The sequence below is a fragment of the Morus notabilis genome, unplaced genomic scaffold (assembly GCF_000414095.1).
Source record: "Morus notabilis unplaced genomic scaffold, ASM41409v2 Scaffold261, whole genome shotgun sequence".
Classification (NCBI taxonomy): Eukaryota; Viridiplantae; Streptophyta; class Magnoliopsida; order Rosales; family Moraceae; genus Morus; species Morus notabilis.
Genome location: NW_010363042.1, coordinates 245,498 through 267,920, shown reverse-complemented (window position 1 = coordinate 267,920; position 22,423 = coordinate 245,498). Strand labels below are relative to the sequence as shown.

The window sequence follows — 22,423 nt, the reverse complement described above, 5'->3', positions numbered from 1 at the left end:
CTTTCTTTACACTTTTCTTTGAGCACATAAAATTTTACACAAAATATTTATTTATAGACTTTTAATAAACTATAAAATAATCATTACTCAAAAACTAAAAATAGTAACTTACCAAAAAACACAAAATAATAACTTTTTAAAAATTATTTGAGTCGCTTACCTAACAACTAGATTGTTTAACTCTTTTCTTAGGTCTCATTCATTTAACCAATTTAAGTTTTCAATTCTAATTTTATTACAGTTAAAGTGCTCATAAAAAGTCACATATAATTTTTTTTACTATAGTATAAAGTTTTCACATAAAATTATATTTTAACTCAAATTAAAAATTCAAATTCACAAACTGAACGAGACTTTAATTTTCTCTCTCTCTCTCCTTTTTTCAAAAACTTCATTTTATTTTCATGTCCTCGTTATGGTTTGCTTGTTTGGTCAGGAAAGAATATATATCATTCATTTTCGTCACTATATTCTCTAAAAGGAAAGTTGAACAATGATGACATAATAAACTCATTACCTAAACAGTAAACTACAGATTTCTACGCACGCAACAACCTAAAATTCATAAATTCTTATGCGCTTTTGTCAAAGCTCAAGAAAAGCATACACATCTAAAGATGGAGCTTATATAGCTGCCATAATTTCCTCTCTTTCTTTTCTCATCATTTTCTGCTTTTCCTTGCAAGAAATGAGAAAGTTTTGAATTGCCCACCTAGAAAAGTTTTCTATTAATCTTTTATCTGATTGATTTTCAGGTTGTAGTTTTGAAATTTTTTTTTTTGTTTTTTTTTTTTTTTTTTTTTTTTTTTTTGTTTGTTTGTTTGTGATATATCATGTTTCTGATCTGAAATTTTCTTATTCGACATTTTGCTAATTGTATGCCTCTTTGTTAAGTGCTGATTTATCCAGATATCTGCTTTTTGCTAAAAGTAATGGCTTGGTATCAGATTTGCTTTCTTTCCCAACTCTGTAACGTAAGCTGGTAAGTGGCTCATGTTTCTTTTGCCAATTTTTATCTGATTAATGTCTTGTTTTACTAGTTTCTTGCATATTCTATCTGTTCTTCCTACTTGGAAACTTTATCTGATCAATAGGAAAATGACTCACTGAGTTTTTGGTAGTCTTAATTTCTGCTCTGAAATTTATGCAATTTCTTCATTTAATTCCTGTGTTAATATGGCTTGGACCGCACTAAATGGAACGCGTTCGAATTTTTTTGGTACAAACATTATAAGGGCTGATCATGGTTTGTAATTTGGATTCTCCTTATCAATACTAACAAAAAATTTTGTGGTGTTAACAAGATATTGTGTTTTACTCCATGTTTTCAGAAATGATGCTATTATCCGTTTCGTAGGGGGATATTTTTAACACGATTTGCAAAATTTTTGGATAAGTGAAACATTTCTGAAAACATATGATGAAACACAGCATTTCTATATATCCTAAGGTAGAGAATCTTATGGAAAAGTCTTGTCAATCTTAAATAGTAGTCAATCTCAAAGCCTTTTTTTATGAAAGGCTTTTGTGTGTATGGCCTTTAATATTCCTTTCCACTTGGTCTTATTCCAAAATGACAAAAATTATCTCTATAGTCCAACTTAATTACATGCAATGAGGGTCTAAATATTCTTTTACTATATACTTTAATATGTTATTGAGACAATATTGTACATGCAATAGATTGTGAATCCATGTGCAGCCAGCCAACTATTTGCTACAGTCCTGATTACACGTCTTTCAAGTTCACTGAAAAAAACGAGGGTATGAAAGAAGAAAAGGAACACAATAAAAGCAATTTCGAAGATCTGTTTGTTTCTAATCTGAAGAGCAAAGATTGTGCCCTTAGTGGTTCAGAGGAAAGGACAGAAGAAAAAAGCCATTTTATTGCAAAGGATGATTCCATGGACTATGAATTACCTGAGCTGGTTGTTTTCCTTCAAGAGAGCAGTTACCATTTTGTTAAGGACGTATGCATTGACAAGGGAATGCATTCTCATGGAAAGTGCTTGGTAGAGAATTGCGAGTTGGACCATAAGATCATCTCTCGCATACTTGAATCGGGTGCTGACAGCAAAATGATCGAATCAAAAGTGCAGACTATGGTGACGTTGTCATCCATTTCGAAGGAGTCAAGAACAACCGATGAACACGGCCACAGTAAGAACGGTTCTAAGAAGAAGGAATCATCGAACTCGGTGAAAGACGTTTCAGAGTTTGATGCAGGAGATGAAAGCTCAACTGATCATCCTGTTGGGGAGGTGAGGCATTACTTGCTTTTACATGTCACAGAAATTCAATCAATTGTCTTGTTCAAGATTTATTATTGCCAGCTAAGATGGGGATAGTTTTTTTAACAGCATAAGTCATTTCCACTTTTCACACAGCTTCTCTATTGATCCTGCTAATACCAGTTTGAAAATTGTCCTTAAAAGTTTTCCCCATATTGGCCATGTAACTTCCTCTAGAAGAAATCTGTATATGAGCCAGATTCAAAGTCAAAACACGTGGTGCATATTAGTGATGGATTTTCTTCTTTAGGAGCGTCTCATTTTCTTTCCTATCTTCCATGATTGGAGGAGAAAATACTAAACATTCCAAGGATAATAGACCTGTACTCTCAACATTTGCATTACTGTGACCAACAATTTTTCTACTTTGAGTGTTTTCTTTTGTCCTTGAGAATAATCTGCCGACGGGGTTCAGTGTAGTACTCCGAAAAATGACCATTTGATTAATGTGAACATTAGCATCGGAAAAGGGAATCTAAAATGGAAATCCAGTGGAATCATTTGAAAAACGTTTTCCAAAACTTGTTTCTATTTCCCTCTCTCTAGTTTGCTTTTTTAAAATATATATATATATATATATATTCACATGCATATTTATACTTGTTCAGTAGTCCTAGTTGGAAAAGAGACCGAGGCATAAAAATATAGGCCAAAGCATTAACAGGGTTCAATTTGACAACCAGCTGAAACAGCTTAATACACCTGCTTTTCTTACCGCAAAGAGACATGATCTCCAATGTCATCTAGTGTAGGTCTTTTGATAGCATAAAAACATATCCTAAATCTGTCTTACAGAAGGGCTTTTTTCTTATTCCCTTTTCTTTGACCCTCTTGCTTTTCGTCACCTCGAGGAGGCACACTATGACACTCGAGATTGTGTCCAAAGAAAATTTCAGAAAGAAAAAAATGTGTTTGGGAAGTCATGATGCATATATTGGATGCATCTATTAGAAAATTTCACACCCACAAGTTGGTGTGCACTCACTATCATTTTTTGCACCATTCTCCACATCTAGAGGCCAAACAATAAGATTCATTGTTAATGATAAAATCCACAAACTCTCAGCACTTTTTCATTTTCATGACCCTCATATAGGATTTAGAGATCTTAGCGGCAAATTCTGTAAACAAAACAATATGGCATTGATTTCTCTTTAAATTGTTATACAGGTACAAAAGGCGGTTTCAGCAAGCTCTTTGGAAAGTAGAAAGAACTCTTGTGATAGTGATATGTCTATGGCCACAACAAGTGGCAGAGAGGAACATTCACACAATCCAGATAATCATCAGCAGGGTTCAGAAACAAGAAATGTTGCTCCCATTAGCACTGAAAATGAATCACCAAGCCACATTCACCAACATTTTGGTGCAGAATCAAGCCACTTTTCATCTGGTCATTTCTCAGCCCACATAGCACACCATGGAGCAGCATCACCGAGCTTTCGAAGCGTCTCTCATCTGTCAAACAGCAGCACTACTAGTTCAATGTCTTTCGCTTTCCCCATGTAAACCTGCTCTGATTCAACAGCACTCTTTTAAAAAAAGTCTTACTCTTTAATCTCTCACCGGAATAACTTGCTGTTTTAAAACTCTCCTTTTTCCTTAACGTGAGCAGATTAGCCTCGGAATGGCATGGCAGCCCTGAAAGAATGGCGACACCCGAAAAGAAAGAGTTGAGAAGCAAGCGCCGAGGGAAGTTTGCCCGGTTTCTCTGCTGTAAATTCTGAGGTGTTTGTATAGTCCTCTTGGACTTCTTGAATTTTCAATCATTGATTCTTTTGTTTCTTTATTCACTTTGTTGCTCTGGTTCTGGTGTGCATATTGACCAAATGTTCTGGTGGTAAATCATGACCATATTGTTTTTATTAAACACACAACCAATTATTCCATTTCAGAGGCAATGAGGCATTGGTCATTTTTCATACATACATACATATATATATATATATATGCACACACGCAATGTGTATTAACTTGTGTCCTCTTAAAAAATCTAATTAAGTCCCATCCTACGGTATCCCATACCGTTTGATCTAGTACTTATTGTTGGAATATTTATATAGACTAGCACAAATCATTGTTAATTCACTCAAATATGTTACAAATTAAAACATGGCTTTATGGACAATTATATTTTAATATGATTTATGCATGATATTATAATAAGGGTCGTAATGGAATGGACAATTTTATCACTAATGTGCTTGAGGCCCTTGAGCCAAATATCCTCTCTCTATCTCAACCTTCTCGTTAAGGCCCAACAAGGCCCATTTTCAAGGTTGCAGACAAAACAAAAAAACAAAAGGGGATTTTGTGCTTAACCCCTGTGCATGTGCTTGTGTGGTTTGTGTGAGTGTGGAGAGAGGACGAGAAGAGAAGAGTTCAAAAACCCCTCCAAGCTTCGTTTAATTTTCTCAGCTTGCTGATCGGATTCCGGCCAAAATGACTAACGTTATTCCGCTGCCAGCAGGAGGAGGTAATCCTAAAACCATCAATTTTCTATATGCTTCAAGATCCAATTTGATAGTGTGTTTTTTGAATTCAATGGTTTAATTGGGGTTTTAATCTCATTTACAAGTATTGAGAACCTATTATTTCTAGCAAATGGTATCAGAGCAAACTTATTGGATTTGAAGCTCGAGTTTTTTCTTTTTTTTTGAGTTTGCTGCACGTCCATGTTCTTCATGGAGTTTTTATTTTTTATAACTCTTTGAGTGAAATTGATGGTTGAAAACTAAAGAGAATGAAATTTGGAGCAAAATCCATCCAAAAACATCAAAAATGGACAACCGGAACTTACTTTTCCTACGAGTTGGGTCACGGATCCGATCGGACCCGATCTGTAAAGTTTAAGAGGTTAGGGAAGATCAAAACGACATGTCGTTTTTTCATCCATGTGAAAAATGACATGTCGTTTGCAAGGTTCACTGGGGCTGCCTCATTCCATTTGCCCCAAAACGACATGTCGTTTTCTAAGGACTAGATTTGCACAAAAAAAAAAGGGCGTGCGTGAGGGCGCGCGAGATGTCTGATTTATGCCTTCTTTTCACTGTTTTGCTTTAAATTTCATTTACTATTTGTCCATACTATTTATTTGACGTTTTAACCACACTAAGACTATAGTTATGGATATTTTGTATTGTTTGAACATATTTTTTTGGTTAATTCTCACATTGATCAAATATCATTTTCCTCCTGGGCTTCTCTATGCTGGTTTGTTTTGATATTTGAATGCCATTAATTTGTCATCTTATTTGCTAAATTAAAATGGCATGTTAAATTGTGACAAAATGACGATCTTGAATGTTCATGTACTTGCCTGTCATAAGTCAGAACATGTCAAATAGTTTTGCGTTTTTAAATTGTTCATTTCTCCCACAACTAAACCTATAATACTAAGATACATGCGGGTGATAAAATTATCATGTCGATAATTTTATTACTTGATAGGATGCTTAGATTGGTGAAGGGATTTTATTAAGCATCATGAACCGTATGATTTGTACTATCCTATCGGTGGTTGGATTAATGCATTTGGTTGTGGTGATTGGTAAATTGCCCTTACCTACGAATGAGTCCTATTTTGCTCAAAAGGACTCTAGCATGTGATGATCATGTTATTTTGGATCATTGATAAGGCTAAGAAATGGGCAAATAGCATGATATTATTTTCACATGCCTAATGTTGAATGCCCCTTTTGTTTCTTCACCCTTGAGCAGTCCTCGAATCTCTGCCATTTTGATGCTAAATGGGACAAATTACAAGCAATGGATTGAATCTCTCATGATGAATCTGACTGTTATAAGGTTGGACTTGGCCTTGAGGGAGACTGAACCTCCTAAACCCACTGATAAGAGTTCTGCAGATGACAAGAAACTTTAAAAGATTGTCACAAGTTTAAAGCTTGAATAGAGCATAAGAAAGAGAACGATAAGCAGAAGGAGTCCAACTAATGTAGAGCAGCATGTGTACATGGGAGATGGTACAAGAGTCAAAGTTGATTTTTTGGGGATAGTCAAACTATAGCTAACTACAAGACATTTTTTGGAGTTACATGATGTTGCATACATACCCTCGATTAGGAGGAATTTGATCTCTGTATCTATTTTGGATAACTGTGGATATAGTTTTCTTTTTGGAAATGGAAAAGTAGACTTGTACCATGACTCAATTTTGATTGGAAATGGAACTTTGTGTGGTAATTTATATAAGCTTGTACTAGATGATGCCTCTAAAACTGTTGCTTCCTCTTTTAATACTTTTGTAGTTTCCAAAAGTCCTAGATTTAATGATAAGTCATCCATGTTGTGGCATAGGCGTTTGGGTCATATTTCTAGATAAAGGATGGAGAGAATGATAAGAGATGGCATTTTACATGATATTGATTTTTCTAATTATTCTACATGTGTCGATTGCATCAAAGGAAAGTTGACTGCCAAGGTTAGAAAGAGTAGATCCAATAGATGCGTTGATTCATTAGAGTTTATCCATACTAATATATGTGGACCATTCATCCCTCCAGCTATGGGTGGTTATAGGTATTTTATTACCTTCATTGATGACTTCTCCCGTTACGGTCATGTTGAGCTTATCTGGGAAAATTCTAACTCATTAGAAGCTTTTAAAGCTTTCAAAGCTAATGTTGAACTTTAGAAGGGAAAGAAAATCAAATCAGTTAACTCTGATATATGTGGTGAGGGAAAGAGAATCAAATCAGTTAACTTTGACAGAGGTGGTGAATATTATGGCAGGTATAATAAAACTAGAAGGAATCCTATACCTTTTGCTAGATTCTTACAGGAATGTAGCATTGATGCACAATATATGATGCCAGGAACTCCTGAACAGAATGGGATTGCAGAGAGAAGAAATCTCACCCTTCTTAATATGGTGCGATGTATGTTGATTAATTCTACATTGCCGGAGTTTTTATGGGGTGAGGCCTCGAAGACAATAGCTTATATTTTGAATCAAGTGCCAAGTAAGTATGTTTCAAAGACACCCTATGAGTTATGGTCAGCTAAGAAGCCAAGCTTGCGGCATCATCATGTTTGGGGTTGTAAAGCGGAAGTGAGACCCTATAATCTGCAATCCAAGAAGCTTGATCCGAAGACCATTATTGGTTTCTTTGTTGGTTATTGTGTCGGATCAAGAGGCTCTAGGTTTTATTGTCCATATCACACCACCAGAGTGATTGAGTCTGACAGAGCTGTTTATCTTGAGAATGATTCCTTTTCTATTCAGGGACCAAGAGAGATTGTATTCAAGGAAGAACGTGTTATTGTCCCTATACCTGTGTTTGATACTCTAGTGGTTGGTCCAGCGATAGGTGGAGGACAAGTTGTTACTCATGCTGTGCCCACAGATCAAGCAGTGTAGGAGGTGCCAGATACATATGGTGTTGATATTCTTTTAAGGAGGTCACAAAAGGTTCGTAGACCTGCAATTCCATATGACTATATTGTTTATTTGCAGGAACATGAGTATGATATTAGTGATACCTCTGATCTAGTCACTTACCAGGAAGCCATTAGTAGTTCTCAGTCCTCATTCTGGATAGATGCCATGAAAGATGAGATGAGTTCTATGTCACAGAATGATGTGTGGGATTTAGTGGAATTGCCACAGGGTTGTAAACCCATTGGGTGTAAATGGGCATTTAAGACCAAATTTGACTCTGAAGGACAAGTGGAAAGGTTCAAAGCTAGGCTGGTCACTAAGGGATTCAGTCAGAGATAAGATGTTGATTATAAAGAAACTTTCTCACCAATTTTCACTAAAGACTCATTCGGGATTATCATGGCGATTGTGGCTCATTTTGATTTGGAGCTTCATCAAATGGATGTGAGAACTGCATTCTTAAATAGAGACTTGGATTCGGATGTTTACATGTCCCAGCCTGTCAGTTTTGAAGCTTCTGGTAAAGAACATTTGGTTTGCAAGCTCAAGAGATCTATTTATGGATTGAAACAGGCATCAAGGCAATGGTATTGAAGTTTGATCTTATAGTCACCGCCAATGGCTTCAAGGAGAATGTTGTTAATCAGTGCATATATATGAAGGTCAGAGGGAGCAGTTACATATTTCTGGTTTTGTATGTTGATGATGTTTTGCTCGCATCCAATAACAATGACTTGTTGCTTGAGACAAAGCAAATGCTATTTGGCCATTTTGATATGAAGGATCTTGGGAAAGCTTCTTATGTTTTGGGAATACAGATCCTTCGAAACATGACTAATGGTATTCTCATATTGTCTCAGAGAACCTAGATTGATCGTGTTCTAAAGAGGTCCAATATGCACTCTTGTTCTCCTGGTAAGGCGCCAATTGTTAAAGGTGATAAGTTTTCTAAGGCCCAACGTCCATAGAATGATAAAGAGAAAGATCAAATGAAAGTTTTCCCATATGCATCAGTTGTTGGCAGCCTCATGTATGCTCAAGTATGTACACGACCTGATATTGCATTTGTTGTGGGCGTGCTTGGTAGATACTTAAGTGATCTGGACTAAGCCATTGGAAAACGGCTAAGAAAGTCATGAGGTATCTTCAGGGTACCAAGGATCATATGTTGGCATATAAGCATTCTAACACTCTTGACATTGTTGGATTTTGTGACGCTGACTATGCAGGCTGCGTGGATGATAAGAGATCCACTTCTGGGTATATTTTTATGATGGCAGGAGGAGCTGCCTCATGGAAAAGTGTCAAACAGACACTTACAGCTTCCTCGACCATAGAGGCAGAGTATGTGGTGTGTTATAAGGCTACTTGTCATGCAATATGGCTACAGAATTTCATTTCAACTTTGGGAGTTGTTGGCTCAATTCATAGACCGCTAAAACTCTTTTGTGACAATTTCGTAGCTGTATCTTTCTCTAAAAATGCTAGGAGCACTTCTCGCTCCAAGCACATTGATATCAAGTACTATTTTGTTAAAGAGAAAGTTACAGAATCCCTCATTGATGTTGTATACACGCCTACCAACTACATGTTGGCGAACCCACTAACCAAAGGCTTACCTATATGTGTGTTTCAGGAGCATGTCTCCAATATGGGATTTTTAGAAGCCTAGAGTTGTATTGATTTAGTGGGAGTCCACAATTTGATGTATGATTGGCATGTTATTTTGTATGGATTGCTCATGTGTTATATAGAATACATCCATATTATGGATCATTGTCACTTTGTTGTATGATATGCACACATGTTTGCATGTAAAGTGACGAGTTGGCTGGAGACATTTGGTTTTAGTCTCATTTTATTATTGGATCCAGATAATTGTCGTTACAGTGCTCTCTTAATCTCAAAAGCATGATTGTGTTTAATATTTGCATCCTGTGAGTGCATTATTATGCATAATTGTTTTGGGCATTTGTTTCTTGTGTGAGATTTTTGTTTGTGGACATCATATATTGAGTGAATGTATATTTGTTGTTTGATTTGTTCTGTCCAAGTGGGAGAATGTTAGAATATTTATATGGACTAGCACAAATGATTGTTAATTCTCTCAAATATGTCACAAATTAAAGCGTGGCTTTATGGACAATTATATTTTAATACGGTTTATGCATGATATTATAACAAGAGCCATAATGGGATGGACAATTTTATCACTAATGTGCTTGAGGCACTTGGACTCCCTGGTCAGCCCATTGGGCTAAATTTCCTCTCTCTATCTCAACCTTCTCGTTAGGGCCCAACAAGGCCTATTTTCAAGGTTGCAGACAAAAGAAAAAAAAAACAAAAGGGGATTTTGTGCTTAACCCTTGTGCATGTGCATGTGTGGTCTGTGTGAGTGTGGATAGAGGACGAGAAGAGAAGAGTTCAAAAACTCCTCCAAGATCCCTTTAATTTTCTCAGCTTGCTGATCGGATTCTGGCTAAAATGACTGATGTTATTCCGCTGCCGGCAGGAAGAGGTAATCCTAAAACCATCACTTTTCTATATGCTTCAAGATCCAATTTGATAGTGTGTTTTTTGATTTCAATGGTTTAATTGGTTTTTTAATCTCATTAATAAGTATTAAGAACGTATTATTTCTAGCATTTATTGGTTAGCTTCTTAAATTCAATCTATTAGGCAATCACTAATTGTTGGATTAGGCTTAGGCCGAAATGCCTAAAATTGACAAAGCCTATAAAGCCTATGATTCAAGTCCACAAAATTGGGTGTACTAGATTTAGCCAAGTTGTTCAATGGTAGCCAATTAAAATGAACGGTCACAAATTGGCCAATTCTTAGCCGCAAGTTTTTTATGGTCACAGTTCGTTCTTGGAGCTTTTATAAGAGGGCTTGGAGGAAGGGCTTAAGCATCTCATTCTCACCATTCAAAGAGAATTCCTATAGTGTGAGAGAAATTTAGTTTCTTCAGTTTTTCTTCTTTTGAGAGAGTAGTTCCTATTGTTCTCTCAGTGTAATTTAGAGAGAATGTTGTAATTCCCATTTTTCACAGTGAAATCCTTCTACACTTGTGGCGTGGTTTTTACCCCGTCTCCTTTAAGGGTTTTTCACGTAAAATACTATGTGTCCGTATTATCTTCATTTTTACTTATTTCTTATTTTACTGCTAGATTTGCTAACAAGTGGTATCAGAGCCATCAAGGCTCAGAGCGTCCAAGTAAAGTTATTGTTCACGACGGAGTTACTGTTCACGTATACGATAGTATTCACATATATGGTACTGTTCACGGTGTGAATAAGTACGACGTAAGTGGGTTATGTCTAGGAGGTTGGAACTTAAGTGGTCCACATGAGACCCTCCACCCCTTTCTAGAGAACTTGCTTAGTAAGGTGGTTCTATCTAGGAGGCTGTCCAGATCTATCCTTTGTTGATAGAACTGGTGTATTCATTTACAGTCTTTCTTAGGAATTACCTAGTCGGTACAGTTATTGTACGGGTAATGTTCACAGCTATAGTGAAACAATGGGAGTTAAGCAAATCACACAATGGCTGGAAATTTTGAAATAGATAAGTTCAACGGAAGCAATTTCACGTTGTGGAAAATGAAGATGCATGTAATTTTACCGAAGAATAATTGTCTAGCGGCTATCGGAGAAAGACCATAAGAAATCACATACGATGGCAAGTGGAACTAGATGGATGGTAATGTTATTGCCAATTTGTACCTGACATCAAGTATTGCAGAGAAGAAAACAACAATAGAAACTTGGAATGCTCTGACGAAGTTGTACAAGTCCAAGTCACTTCACACCAAGATTTTCTTGAAGAGAAAATTTTATACTCCTCGGATGGTAAAATCCACAATGGTAACCGATCATATCAACAACCTGCAAACTTTATCGAGTCAGCTTACCTTGTTGGGTTAGAAGATAGAGGAAAATGAACGTGCAGGGATTCAACTTCAACGTCTACCTGATTCACGATCAACTCATCATCAACTTGACCAACAATATCCTCACAAATCATCTAGTCTTCGATGATGTTGTAGCCATGGTTCTAAAAGAAGAAAGTCGGTGTAAGAACAAGGAAGCTCTGGATGTCTATTTTCATTAGGAACCATTTTTCCACCCTTTTGGAGATATGTAATACGGTTTGCATGTGTTTCCGTGACGGGCGTCAGATTAGTCCAGATGTGAAATTAAAGAACTGAGTAAATTGGATAATTATTTTAGATAATTTGAGTCTGATTAAGTGAAGGACTTCCGTAAGCACTTAGCTTAAGGTACTTGGCTAAATGTTGAGAATCTAGAACCTTTTGAGTACTGTACAAGAATCACGTTCGTGATGATTCTTGTTCAATAGTTCTATATCCTTGTATAACCGTTCTCGTTTGAAATTGGAAGTTTAGACATGTGTATAGAGATGAGAATTCACCCCATTGATATACGAAAAGCCGTGATCATACAAGAAATCACGAGGAGTCGCAAAGTGATGAAATCGGTAACATTGTTCGTTTTCTTGCATTTCATTGTTGTTGTTTTCGCAAGTTTAACCGATACTCAAGTTTTGTTTTAATTCTAAGGACGGAATTTCTTTAAGGGGGTAGGGTGTAACATCCAGTAAAATTAATTGAGATTAATTAACTTAATCCGATACTTAGTGTTCGTTAATCCGAGATCAGTGAAAAAATTTCAGTTATAATTATCAAGTAAAGACCTTTCCTTTTAAAAAGGATTGTGTTGAAATTGACACTGTTGTCCCCCGAACAGTTTTAAAGTATCGGTAGCTAATTTTTCAGAACATGAATAATGGACCATTCCATACTTTATTCAAATTGGGCTTTAAAGTCTAATCATAATATTTACCTAGAAAGCCTAAGCCCATTTTTCCTTTCCTTTTTCTTTCTTTCTCTCCTTTTCTCTCCTCTCGCACATCTCTCTCTCCACGCTGGCCAAACACTCCGATGAGGATTCCGGTGTCTATTTTTTATACCTCATGGGTTGTTGGAAAGCTCTCAATGAGCTGAGCATTTTGACAGGTCACACGACCTCAAACTCCTTCGAACGAAGCCTCAATCGCCGGCCGAAGTTCTGAAAATAATTGAAACTTCCGATCGCGATATCTCCTCCATTCGATATCCGATCAAGATGATTTCAGTTCCTATAGATTCAGAATGAATTGACGAAAAAAACTCAACCATTTTTGTAGCTTGTCACTAGCCGAAACGCCACCGTCAAAGTCACCGGAAAAACCTTTGATTTTCCATCTCCAGCCAGTTTTGGTTGACACCACCCTTACTACTAGGTTTAGAACTCAAAGATGAGTTGATCCCGACCAGTTTCAGCCTCCGCCGTCACCGTTTGGCCAGAAAACAGAGCCACCGCCGCCGTTTGAGGAGGTAAGGGGTGGTTCCGACGATCTAACCGTTGGATTGTCGTGATTTTGTTGTCAAAACACTAAGAAGTTCATGGGTAAGAAAACCCCGTAACCAATTTTAAGATTTCATTGCCATAAATATGAGATTTGAGTCGTTAAATTTTACTGATGTTACTGGTCCTGATATGTACTTTTTGAGGCTAAATTGTTTGAAATTGACCGCACCATTAAATTCAGAAAGGTCGATTTAAGGGAGGTAGGACCCAAGTCCACCGCAGAAATATGCTTCGGCAATCTTCGCTACCACCGGTGGTCGGATTCCGGCGAGCTTCTATTCAGCAGCCTCCCGACCTCCATTCATTGATCCGAGACCATTGGCTGGGGAATTTGATATAAAGGACTTAGGACTAGCAAACAAGATTCTAGGGATGCAAATTCACCGAGACATCTCGGTGAATTTCTGAGAAGAATTACTTAAGGAATGTCTTGCAAGATTGTAAGCCAATCTTTACCCATCTTATTGCTTATTTCAAGTTATCTTCTAAGATGTGTCCTAGTAATGAAACATAGAGAAAGGAGATGTCTCGAGTACCATATCCATCAACAGTGGGTAGCTTAATCTTCGCTATGACTTGTACAAGACCAGACATTACACAATCAGTGTTAGCGGTTAGTAGGTACATGGTGAATCCTAGTAAAGAGCATTGGAGTACTGTTAAGAAGATCCTGAGATACATCAAGGGTACCTGAGATGCTGCATTATGTTATGGAGGATCAGAGTTTATTGCCACGGGCTACGTAGATTCAGATTTTGTAGGAGATCTAGATAAAATAAAATCCACTACAGGCTATGTGTTTACAATTACAGGAGGAGATGTAAGCTAAGTTTCGAAACTGCAGTCAGTTGTGGCGTTATCTATAACATAAGTAGAATATGTGACATCTACACAAGCTTGCAAGGAAGCAATATGAATGAAAAGGTTATTGGAGGAGCTCAAGCACAAAGAAGAGAAGATTCTTTTATTTTGTGACTGTCAGAGCGCCTTACACATTGCAAAGACTCCAGCCTTTTATTCCAAGACGAAGTACATAGGAGTTCAATTTCACTTTGTTCGTGATGTAGTGGAAGAAAGAAGCGTGGATATGAGGAAGATTCACACCAAGGAGAACCTAGCAGATATGTTGACCAAGCCGGTAAATACTGACAAGTTCAAGTGGTGTACATTCTCGTGTGGTCTAGCAGAAACGTAAGCAGCATGACAATGACAAGGTAGAAAGGATGGTCTCAAGACGTGATTGATTCTCATTCAAATCTCCAAGTAGGGGAAATGTTGGATTAACCTTAGGTCTAAAAGCCAAAAATTGCTAAAACCTAAGGCCCATGATTCAAGTTCACAAAATTGTGTGGACTATATTTAGCCAAGTGGCTAAATGGTGACAAAAAAAAATGAATGACCACAAATTTACCAATTCTTAGCCCAAGTTTTTCGTGGACACGGTTCGTTCTTAGAGCTTATATAAGGGGGCTTAGAGGAAAGGCTTAAGAATCTCATTCTCAATCTTCAAAGAGAATTCTCATAGTGTGAGAGAAATTTAGGGAGTGTTTGAAATTATTTTTAAAAATGTTTCCACACGTCTTTTGAGGCACAAATATGAATTCAATCTACAAATCGCGTTTGTTTAATAAAATTTCTGAAAACGGAAACGAAAACTATAAACAATGAGAATAATTTTTGTGAAGAAAGTAGAAAACGATTGAAAGTTGTTTTCCCTTTTCCGTTTTCATTTTGTAGTACTTATCAACAAAATTATATTAAATAATTAATTATAAATTACTAATAAATAGAAGTAATTACTTAATTATTAATTAAATATTAATATATTACTATTAAGTTTTAAATTGTATTAATAAAATAATAAATAATATAGTAATTAATTATTTAGTTAAAGATTAATTGCCAAAAATTAATTATATAACATATTAACAATTAAATAAGTACTAATATGTTATTAAATAAATAATTAATAATTAAGATATCAATCATATATTATGTTAATTATAATCTATTAATTAGTAAACAGTTGGTAAATAAAAAATAAATAGTAATTACTCAATTAATAATTAATATTAAATTATCGTTATCATTATGTAATATACTAATCAATAATAATTAATAATTGATCATTAGTAATTAATCATTATAAAAAGAATAATTACTAAAAATTAAACATGTGATATATCAAATAATAGCTTATTAAATAAACATTAGTAATTAATTAACTAATTATTTAATTATGTAACTAAAAATTAATAATTTAAGTAGTAAACAGAATATTAATAAATTATGTATATACTAATTATTTTTCTTAATACACTAATTAATTACTTATAATCTAATAAATATGAGTACATTACTAACATAGTAGTTACTTATAATTAATTACTAATTACTATTTTTTAATTATTTAGCATATTAATTTTTATATATATTTTTTAATTACTATTGTACTCATTAATGATAATCTATCTATTATTATTATATTATTAATATATTAATTTTTATTTGCTAAATAATTATCAATTATTAATTACTTAATATATTAATTTAAGATTATTAATTACATGTTCTCAAAACAAATATAAATGTAACCAAACACGATTTTACTTTTTTATCATACTCAAATTAATCTCTTGAAATACCACCAAACGTAATCGGTTACAGAATGATTTTCAACACAATCTCATTTTCATTTTTGTATAAAAAACAAAACCATTTTGAAAACATTACCAAACAGGCCCTTAGTTTCTCCAATTAATCTTATTTTGTGAGGTGTTTTTTCTTATTTACATAAGAGAGTGATTCTTATTGTTCTCTTTGTAAAATTTAGAGAGAATGTTGTAATCCTCATTTTTTTATAGTGAAATTATTTTACACTTGTCTTGTGATTTTTATCCCATCTCTTTTAGAGATTTTCTACGTAAAATACTATGTGCCAATATTATTGTAATTTTTACTCATTCTTTATTTTACCGCCAGATTTACTAACACTAGTCATTAATCATATTACCTTATCATGCTCCAACAATCAAACAAAATTTTCTTTTTAATCTCCTGCGATATGACACATACGACCAGTGTTGCACCTTCGGGCGGCGGGCATGCCCGCTGCCCAAAAATTTTCGGGCACGGCGGCATGGGCCTCTCGCCGCCGACCACAGTTTTTTCGGGTACGGGCTCGGGCAGCTCGAAAACATTCATTCCCCCGACTGCCCGCCGCCGTGAAGAAGTCGTCCCCCATCGTTCGCTGGAATTTTTTTGAATTTTCCGGCATTACCCGAAGTTGCCCGAATTTTGCCCGAAAATTTTTGACCGTTGCCTGAATTTTTTTGACCGTTGCCCGAATTTGCCCGTTGCCCGAAAAATGCCTGAATTTTGAACAAAACAGATCTTTTTTGCCCGAACCTGACCTGAACCCAAATTTTGCCCGAAAATTTGAACCCAACAGTCGGATTTCTTACCGTTGCCCGACCTGCCCGAATTATGCCTGAACTACCTGAAAAATATACTAGCCGTTGGACCTGAATTTTTGGGGGAAAATTTTTCTCTTAATCTCTCTCAAATCTCTCTTAATCTCTCTCAAATCTCTCTTAATCTCGCTTAAATCTCTCTCGATCTCTCTTAAGCTCTCTCAAACCGCTCTCAATCTCTCTTATTTTTCATAATGGCTTCTTCTGGTTATCGTGGTGATATTCCCATTGATGCCCAATTCAACATCGAAGAAGGGCAATTTCCTAATGTTTTTCAAATGCAGGAATTGCAAACTATGGAAAGAATTGCTGATGAAACTGCATATCCGACCCCTAGTGGATGTACTAGAGGTCGGGGACGTAATGGTGGTGGCACAAGTGGCCGTGAAAGAGAGGCAAGCGGTAGTGCTAGTGCAACTGTTGCAAGTTCTAAGAAGAAATGCAAGCGCACCTCAGCAGTTTGGGAGCACTTCAACACATTCGAGGAGGTCGACAATAATGGTAACATTAAATACGTAGTTCAATGTAAATATTGTGGTGAGAAATTACAAGGTAACACATTCACGGTACTACACACTTAAGAAGACACTCTGAAAAGTGTCTTCAAAAGTAAGGAGCCGGAGCTGATCTCCGCCAAACACAATTATCGTTTGACCGCCAAACCGGCGGTCTAAGCACGTGGAAATACGATCCACAAGTTGATCATATGGAAATGGCACGATTAATAGACACATTAGATCAACCACTAAGTTTTACTGAACAAAGAAATTAGCAGCGTTATATTAAAATTGTACATAATCCTAATGCACAATTTTTTTCTAGAACTACTATTAGGAAATATGCATTAAAATTATATAAACAAGAAAATGAAGCATTAATCAACCTTCTACACTCTACTAGCAGTTGCGTTGCGTTAACGGCAGATATTTGGTCCGCCGTTACCAACAAGGATTATTTAGCTGTAACCGGACATTCTTATAAAGGTTTTGATTTGGATAAGAGAATCTTAGGTTTCAAATGTGTTATAGGATCACATACTGCCAATTTAATATATAACACAATTTTATATGTTATTGATGAATATAGTTTAAGAGATAGAATAATGACCATAACATTAGATAATGCAACTGCAAATACTAAAGCAATAGAATTTTTTAAAAATGATTTAAGTTTATTCGGTAATAATGATATTTTCTACCAACGTTATGCATGTCATATAATTGATTTAATAGTAAAGTCCGGTTTAAAATGAATGTCAGGTCATATTAAAAGGATTAGAGATAACATTACTTGGATTCAATGTAGTAATCAAAGAATACAAGATTGGTTTAGATTTCTACAAGCATTGAATCAAAATCCTAGAGCATTAGCCTTAGATATGCCCATAAGATGGAACTCCACTTACATAATGCTTGAACAATGCATCCCTTATAAAGATGCTATAACAAATTATGTTAGTGCAAAATTAGGAACAAGATTTATAGATGAAACTGATTGGCAAATTGCCGAACTTTTGTATAACTTTTTAGGTAGATTTCACGAAGTTACCTTAAAGCTTAGTGGAACTTATTACCCAACTTCACTATTAGCGTTAGGAGAACTTTTAAGAATGTCTATTTTATTTAGTGAATTTAGGACACACGAGATTTTAGGAGTTCCTATCGCCTCTATGGAAAAGAAGTTTAAAAAATATTGGTCTAAATTACTCATGTTGGAGGTCAATGTGTGCGCCTGTAGACACGAATGCCAGACCGGAAAACCCGTTCTGTGCGAGCTTACTTTTGCAATTTTTGTTTTTGCTTCAGTCAAGTCTGGCTAAGCAAAAAGCTGTGCTTAATGGCTGGTAAATGAGCATAATGGAGGCTTAATGGTGTGCTTAAAACCAAGCTTAATTGTGATGATAAAAGCTGATTATTGCATCAGTTTTTCCTTGAACATGGATATGCTTTGTGGCTGGATTCATCATGGAAAAACAAAACGTTTTGCTCCATTATTTTGCAGACTAATGGCTGGAATAAATCTGAGTTATTACACCATAATGTCTTGGTGTAACACCCAGATTTTGGAGCCTATATAAAGGCCAAACTCCACATGAACAAATAACACCTTTTCTAAAAATCTTTTCCTCTCTCTCCGTTTCTCTCTTGCTTCCAAAGTTGTGTGTTTCTTTGTCTTGTTTTGTTCCGTTTTGGTGATAGAGGAAAGATCAAGTTCTAGTTCGCCGGACAGTTCCGAAAGTGCATCGAGCTACCGTCGTTGTCGTTGTATCCTGAGAGACGAACGTCCAACGTAACCTTAAGCACACGCCGGAGGGGACGAATCTGTTTTAAGGAAAACGTGGTCCACGTGCCTCGACATCTTTGCAACTTCCAATTCCGAGTTTGGTAGAAAGGTTGAATTTACAATTGTATGAATTTTAATTTTGTTCTTCCTTAACTTATTCCTCTTTTGTATTATCCACTATTTCGGCTAACAAGAAATTTTTAAGAGAAAAATCTTGACATTTATGACTATTTTTAACTGTCGTAAAATGTGTGCCCATGAGTTCACGTGTACTAAAACATGGCACTTTTTTAACAGTAATTTTTGCATGTAAGACAACGGTTTTAACTTTTGGATTGACAATGGATCGAGTTGTGCCATTAACAGTAATTTATGCACATATCCTTAATGGCACAACTCGATCCATTGTCAAGTCCTTGTTTGTTTGTGTTTCGTTTGGTTTTGGTTTTGTTTCTTTTCTGTTTTTTTTTTTATTTTTTTCCTTTTTTCTTTTGCTTAAATTGTCAAGTCGTTTTTAGGGACCCCAAAAAAAGGCCATAAATTTTGGCCATAATAGCACGCCAAATGGGGTATCATGTCAAGTTGAGATGTTCACAGATCAAAGGGCCAATGCCAAACTGGTAGTAAACACCAAGCCAAAGGACCACACAAAACTCCATTGATATGCATCTTGTGCCCGGCCATGAAGGGTTCTATCTAAATCACTTCCTGTCATAATCGTAACCACACTGTTGTATGGTCACCGTTGCCCAATTACATCAATGATCTGTCATAATTTAAAATTGATCCCTTCCACGTCCATAGGTAACATGAAGAGCTAAAGACAACTCAACACAACATCATCACGTCTTATCCAGATCGTCATCGACGGATTGTTATGGCGCGTTTTTAAACATCACACATTAGAATTGATTGGACGGTTGATTTATTTAAAAAAATTAAAACAAAAAAATTATTATTTGTGTAGATTATGGTTTTATACCTTACCTAAGACTTCCTCTTCAAATACCAAATATTTTAGAGTAATACTATTCAGTACTATCAACCCATGTCTGGTAGATCAGGTTAAATGACTTTTTCCCATTATTAGTGCTATAGTGATTTAACACTACAGGATTTTTGAGTTAAAAGAGTCTGAACTCTTCAATTTATAAGGCCGGGATAATGATCACTATTAGCATTCTCGATCACAAATCTAATTGCCCGAAAAATGTAGCATTATAGAGTGGGGAAAAACAATACTCAAGTTAGTAAATAAAAGAAATAATAATGGACATCAAAGATAGAAATTGATAGACAAATCATCATACAGATTACAAAATTGGAGCATGTAAATTATTTACAGCGATAATTATTTGTTGGGAAAACTAACAAACAATTGCAGACTAAAACTTTCCCTCTTTGTGTGCTAAAATAGGATCTCAAACATAATGCCAACAAAGCCCAACAACCAATGCACCAATTAATCAAAATAATCAACCACAAGTGAAACACTAATTTTTAGCGTGGAAAACCTCTCAAATTGAGAGTAAAAACCACGGGACCCTTAGGCCACTTAAATCTCTTCCACTATATCAACAATGGGATTGCAAAGTTTCTCTCTAGAATCAAACTAGAGGCTCATAATAATAATATCATCAAGAAACATTATTCTTGGTTCACCAACAATATGGACATCATCAACAAACATGGATAACAACAATAACACCAAAGAAAAGCTTAGGTCTCACCAAAATAGGAGTACTCAAGAGAGTACTAAAGAGAAGCTAAATGAGAAATCAAGTCCGGTAGATTGGAAGAGCTCGCCACAAGGATTCTCCACGTCAAATTTGAGCTGCAACTGACAACGTTTCGCAACCTAATCGTCTTACACAAGCACCAAAACCCTACCCCTTTTCTCTTTCTCTCTCTCACTTTTTCTCTGATTTCCTCGGCTGCACTCTACTTCTCCCGATTCTCCTTCTTCTTTTCTTTTCTATTTTTCTAGTTTGCTGCCCACGTGAGCAGCATGCCTTCCTTTTTTTTATCATTTGTGCTTGAAGCCCACTTGTTGTTCCAACCCACAAATGGGACGGAACCCAACAAACTCCCCCTCCGCATCATTTGGTGGGCTCAACTAAGCCCGCTCTCTGCCTACAAGCTTCAAGTTTCTTCTTAGGCAAAGTCTTCGTCAACATATCTGATCTATTCTCACTAGTGTGGATCTTATCTAAGTGTAACTACTTCTGTCACGCCCCCAAACCGGGGTTAGTGACGTGGAGGCTTGTTTAGAAACTTAAACCTATTTAAGAGAATGATTAGCATATAATGTTGCAAACATTATAATATATTTTTAATAATTTAATTTCTTTCAAATTCAAAATGTCCAGGTATTTCCAAACGAGCCCCCCTGCATTCAAGAGGAATTTAATTTCAAGAACAGTGGTGGAATTTCCAACCAAACCAGTTTAAAACTACATCTCTGGTATCATGTCAGGAATTCCCACAGGTGTTTAGCATACATGAATATAAATAAGAGTAAATATGACATCAACCACAGTCTAGTAATATTTAAGTTTACAATCCATAATCTCTTATACATGCCTTGAAATAAAAGATAAGAGGGATACAACTCTTCACTTCCCGAGGTCAAGTCCACGTCACCAGTAGTAGCTACCTACTCCGCACTACTCCTCGCGTCGCCTGGAGGGGTTTAATACATTTAAAAATAAGAAAGATGAGTGAAAGGCCCAGTAGGATATAATTTTATAAAACATTTAAAATAAAGGTACTCACGGTCTGAAGATATACACCCGGAACCGATCATCCCTTTTTAGAAAAGGAAATACTCACAGTAGAAAATATATGTATAATGAAAGTGTGCAGCTCATCATACCACTAAACAAGAAGCGGTAAAAATGTATGTCTATGAAAAGTGCAGAGCCATAATTCCACTAAACAAGAAGTGGATCCGTACAGGTTTCGGGACCTGCCCCCAAGGATGCGATTCCCACATCCCGATCTCTGAGGCCACCATGCGTTGTATCACTCATTAAATAATTCATTTTAAGAAATGATACTCTTTAGAATCTCATTTCCAAAATCATTGGAAAACCGAATAACATTCACATGCTATTTCTTTTAAAATCATTTACTTTCATCATGTTTTGTTCTAAAACATTTTCATTGGCTAAAACCATTTAAAATGAGGCTAACAAGGATATGGACAAGAATATCCTACCTGTTGGATATCAAACCTGTGGCTGTCTTCACGTAGCCCTAGCTCCGCTTGCCTTTGAGGCTCCAATTTCAATCGTGCCACTAACTTTCCCATCAAAATCAACAATTTAGAGTTTGACCTTTCTCATCAAACATCCTCGTTTAATTAGACGCAATTGTATCATATTAGTGTGCCATAGTTCAAAATCAATGTTCATAAATAATTTTTAATTCAAATCATGATTCTTTGATAATGGAAATTTATTCCGGAGAATCGAATGAAAACAAGGATTCATGTGGCTAATCCACTCATTTTGAGTTCTCAAATGAGGTTAGGTCAATCC

The 22,423-nt window shown here is 35.8% G+C and overlaps 1 protein-coding gene across 1 annotated transcript in view; it reads left to right on the top strand.

Moving 5' to 3' along the window:
* The window catches only part of LOC21399709, a 4,863-nt gene extending 679 nt beyond the window's left edge, over positions 1 to 4,184 (top strand). Inside the window, exons 2-5 of the mRNA XM_024169075.1 lie at positions 895 to 982; positions 1,703 to 2,261; positions 3,462 to 3,796; positions 3,907 to 4,184. Coding sequence (XP_024024843.1) covers positions 933 to 982; positions 1,703 to 2,261; positions 3,462 to 3,796; positions 3,907 to 4,018 — 1,056 coding nt within the window. The 5' untranslated portion in view covers positions 895 to 932 and the 3' untranslated portion in view covers positions 4,019 to 4,184. The remainder of the gene's footprint in view (positions 1 to 894; positions 983 to 1,702; positions 2,262 to 3,461; positions 3,797 to 3,906) is intronic.
* The last annotated feature ends 18,239 nt before the right edge of the window (positions 4,185 to 22,423 follow it).